Source organism: Pteropus vampyrus, unplaced genomic scaffold, assembly GCF_000151845.1.
Source record: "Pteropus vampyrus isolate Shadow unplaced genomic scaffold, Pvam_2.0 Scaffold35, whole genome shotgun sequence".
Taxonomy (NCBI): domain Eukaryota; kingdom Metazoa; phylum Chordata; class Mammalia; order Chiroptera; family Pteropodidae; genus Pteropus; species Pteropus vampyrus.
In genome coordinates, this window is record NW_011888816.1 from 3,147,588 (window position 1) to 3,152,226 (window position 4,639).

General features: G+C 51.7%; 1 protein-coding gene across 1 annotated transcript in view; it reads right to left on the reverse strand.

The window, feature by feature from the left end:
* Positions 1-4,639, reverse strand: part of TRAK1 (trafficking kinesin protein 1) — a 123,442-nt gene that overhangs the window by 26,855 nt on the left and 91,948 nt on the right. Inside the window, exons 7-10 of the mRNA XM_023529069.1 lie at positions 4,398-4,570; positions 3,725-3,799; positions 2,778-2,915; positions 243-319 (exon numbers count right to left, since the gene is read on the reverse strand). Of these exons, the coding sequence (XP_023384837.1) occupies positions 243-319; positions 2,778-2,915; positions 3,725-3,799; positions 4,398-4,570 (463 nt within the window). The remainder of the gene's footprint in view (positions 1-242; positions 320-2,777; positions 2,916-3,724; positions 3,800-4,397; positions 4,571-4,639) is intronic.

Sequence of the window (4,639 nt, forward strand, 5' to 3'; positions counted from 1 at the left end):
TTGACCTACAAAAGGAAGTAAGTAGTACTTTGTCTCTCAGCTGGTTTTCTTTTCCAGGATAGTCACTGGAATACACATCTCTCTTCTTCCAACTTCCTGGAAGTTCATAATACACATCTTTAAAGCCTAACAAGAGACACCGGGGGGTGTTGTCAGCTGTCATTTCCCTTCATCTGGATTTAATCTGTGGAAGGACCACAGTGATCACGGTGGGTCTCGGGAAGCTTAGAAGAGAGACGTACGCGATGTCAGGTGAGTCTGGCTCTTCCAGCTGCAGCTCCTTGCGCATCGTCCCCTCAATCTCGGCTGCCAAGGAGTCCTGGGAAAAGCCAGAAGACACACGCATGAGCGGCAGCTCAAATGCTCCGGCTCTCAAAGAGGCCTGCGGCCGGGTGAACCAAAGAAGGGGAAACTGAGGCCTCAGGAGCCCGCAGACTTCCCACAACAGCATCTGCCATTGTTAGGGCCCCAGGCTGAGCAACGCCCAGGGCAGGCACTGAACATAGCAGGCACCAATGGGCCCTGAGCATAAAGCCTCTTTGCTGCCACACAGCTAAGGGTCTGAAAGCAGACCCCATGTTCCCCTGGCCAAACCACAGAGCTGCAGCTGTGGCCTCGGGAGAGGCAGAGAGCTTATGGGGAGAGAGGACTGTGTTCGGAATGACACAGATGGGCGGATTTCCATAGAACGGAAAGCTGAGGAGCAGTCAGAGATGCTGTCACAGCCCGCACCGGTCCACACTAAGCGACTGCCCTCCCAGTCTCCAGGGTCTGCTAACTCCTCGGCTCATGCAGGGTTCTGAACCGCCCGCCACTCCTCATCATGTGAGGGAGAGGCTAACAGACAATCAATCCCTCCCACGAATGCCAGCAGAAGCAGGCGTGTGCAGAAAAGCACCTGCTGAGGCCTCAGAGGTCACCCATGTAGGACAACGGACGAGAAGGGCTAAATCCATGCGAAGCAAGAGAACTTCCTGTGATGATAGGGACGTCCTCTGTGCTGTCCAGTGTGGGGGCCACCAGCCACAAGGCGCCATCAAGCCCTTGAACTGTGGCCAGTGTGACGGAGGAACTGAATTCTTGAATTGCATTTCATTCTAATTGATTGAAATTAAATCGATTTAAAGACCTTTAATGCATAATGCACTTTAAAAAGAGACATCTTCAAAAACAAAATTGTGCCAACGGCTACAGAAAAAGGCAAACTAAAGTTTTATCTTGGCAAATACGAAAGCTGAAAAATCTCTCCAGAAGAAACCCAAATGCAGATTTTTCGATTCAACTTTTCTCATGTAATGGTTTAAAGTTTTAAAATACAGGTCTGTCCTTAAGAGTGGGGAGTGCAGTGGAGTGAACCCCAACTGCCCGGGAAACAAGACAGTCCCGGGAGACCGCCACTTCCGAGTGAGAAGCCAGGAAGGAGGCAAGGAGCGTGCAAAGCCACACGGGCCGGTCTGTGAGCTGAGTGTAGTCAGCTCTAGACCGAGGAATCTGGTGCGGGGGGTGGTGGGTGGGGGGGAATGGCGTGCTTTTTGCTGCCTTTCCTAGGGGATCCTGGAATCACAGGATCACCGATCTGGTCCTTGGAAAGCTGACAACTGATGTCGTGTGTCCTTTTTGGTTTCGTTAGATGTCAGTCAAGTTGAGAGAAAGTGAGTCCTGGCCGGACGTGGATGTATGAAAGTAACGGAGAGAAAGATACCACGATTCAGGAAAAGTGGGTCGGACAACAAGAGGCCAAGGGCGGGAGCCTCAAGGAAAAGTCGACTTCAGAAGGGACCAAGTTTCACAAACGTTACGCAGCCATCCACGCCTACCTCATTCAGGGGGCTCTGCTCAAAAGTTCTTCTCTCCCCCAAGAGAATTTGATATTTCATGAAAGCATGAAAATAGAGCCTAAATATTTTTGGCTCTATTCTTGGTAGTTTTTTTCTTCAGTCTGTCCGCCCACCTGTTGAAATCTAATCCCTACTAAGCATCTACAGCTCTACAGTCTACCAAGCACTGCGTTAGGTGCAGGGCAGTGAAGAGAGGAAAGGAGGAAAATAGCGAGTAAGACGTGGCCCCTCCCCCCCTGGCCCCCCCAACGCCCCCCCCCCCCCCACACACTCCAAGGGGCTTTGGTCTGACCGCAGATAAAATAAGTAAGTTCATTAAGTGATACAGAGAAATGACCAGCAAAGGGGAACTGCCTGACAGCTACGGGGAGAGGTTAAGCTGGAAAACCCCCTTCTCAACCATGTTCCCTAAAGCCCAACCGGGAAACAGCTCCGGCCAGAGCTAAACAAATACGGTTGCGGGGAAATAAAATGAGAAATATAAGAATGCCACAGCCAGCACAGAGGGAAGCATTTTTTTCAGATCACAGACACTGAAAGCTTCCAGGGGAACATGGATAATAAGCATACAAAGAGCCAGCAGAACCAGATGGGCAATTTAAGAATTCTAGAATGCACCTGTGAGGCCAAAATAGCATGCATTCCCATAAGGTCAGAACAAAATAATGTCTAGATAACATCTCCCAAATCTCTGAGGTGCCTACTAAATCTAGTTCCTACTAAGAGCAAGAGAAGAAATGATGACAGATTCAAGGGGTAGAGAATAAAGAACTAATTTGTCTCACGTAGTTAAGAGGCCACCAGTGGGGCTCAGGAGCCTTGGGCCAGAATCCAGATCCACGCAAAATGCGAAGCCATCTTCGCAAGCTCAGCTCCGCCCCGTCTTCTCCCCCCAGCACCCCACTGCCCCGTGTGAGGGAGGAAGCAAGCAGCTCGCACCATGGGGAACAGGCCCAGTGAGTGGTAGCGTCTGGACGTCGTGTTGGGCACGGTCTTGTTCCGTAGGTTCTTGAGCTCCTCCTGTGCCTCGTGAAGCATCTCCATGCATTCCGCGTACTTGTCCTCCAGCTCACGCAGCTGCAGGGACCAGGGAAGCGCAGGGGGGAAGGGCTCAGGCTCTCGTGAGCACTGGTGCAAACCTACCCGCCCATACAGCCAGAAGGACACGGGCGCGCTCCCAGGGGCCCCGGCACCCCGAGGCCTGAGGCCGGATGCCCAAGAGCCCTGAAGGCTCAGTTTTTCTTTCATGTGGAACATGCTTACAAACTCAGAAATTGCTTGAAACCCTAAGCAGGGGCAACTGAGATTCAAAACATCTTTAAACGAAGGGGAGAGCGAATCGTGACACCCTCGTTTCAAGGGTGTCTTTGAAAGAGCTCCCTTAACGTGGTATGCTTTGTATCACTGTCATCTCTTATTGCAGTGGTCCCCAACCTTTTTGGCACCAGAGACCGGTGCGCCTATGGGAATCTGAGGCCTGATGATCTGAGGGGGAGCTGAGGCGGTGATGCTAGCGCTGGGGAGCGGCTGCAAATACAGATGAAGCTTCGCTTGCTCACCCACTGCTCACCTCCTACTGTGCAGCCCAGTTCCTAACAGGCCACAGACTGCTCCCATCCGCAGCCCAGGGTTGGGGACCCCTGCCTTATTGGAATGTTTCTCAGGAGCCCGTGCACACCAGTCTCCGGGTTGGTAGACAGCCCAGCCCCCTAGGTGCCCATGGCCAGTAATGGCATCAGCAGGAATTAGTTTAGGAGTAAAAATGACATTCAATTCAACATAAAAACGGTTGTTAAGGTGGACATGACCCATAGCTGGTCAGAGGGAAGCTGATGACCCCCTAACTGGAATTGGGGGCCCTGATGAAATGAGGGGGAGCCACTCACTTCGGCCGTGAGCTGTCGCTGGGCGTCCTTCGCGGCCCCCAGGTGCTGGACGAGTTCTTCATTTTCCACTGCACACTGAAACAGGAACAAAGGGACATCAGCTTCTCTTACGACGCTGAGAAAAGTCTCACTTTTTCCTTCTTAGTATCTGATCCGTGATGATCCCATCGCACTCCTACCGTGGGGCTTTTATACGGGAGTGGCATTTCACCTTTTACACAATTTTGGAGGCAGTCTTTCCCACGCCCACATTCATTCTCTCTCGCCCACCTGCACCCCCACCCCCAGTCTCGGCTGCTGTCCAGAGCATTTCACCTCCCGCTTCTAGCAAAGGCCCAGCGTGGGAAGCCGAATCGCTCTGAAGGAGATGCTGTCCGCTGCAGGGCAAACCAGGCGCACTCCGTAAAAACACTGGGTGACGGTTCATTAACTTAAATTCCCAAACTCCGTATCTACAGCACCTTTTTAAATGAATTCTACTAATCTGCAGATTATTCTTTGGAGAAAAGCGGTGATAAAGATTATACGAGTGAAACCACTAAGCTTTTTCTCCAAAGGGGCAGCACAAACTCCTACGACATGAAATCAGATGGGACGGTCTCCAGTGGGGAGAGGCCCCTGCTTGAGCTCAGAACGGCCCTCTCTGTGTCAGCCAGAGAGGAACAGAGCTTACAGCTTTTGCCTTCTTCTGCAGATCGACTATTTGTGACAGCAGGTGTGTGATCTCCTCCTGCTGGCGGGCAGCATCTTCGGTCTTCTTGGCCAGTTCCTCTGAGATGCTGGCAATCTGCACATTGGCGTCCCCTTTGACCAAGAAACAACCATCACAAGGGTAAGTCAGAAAGCCTGACGTGCCAACCAAGAGAGAATGGTTTCTCCGTGGTTTGTGCAAGAAACATCTTTATCCTAAGACGT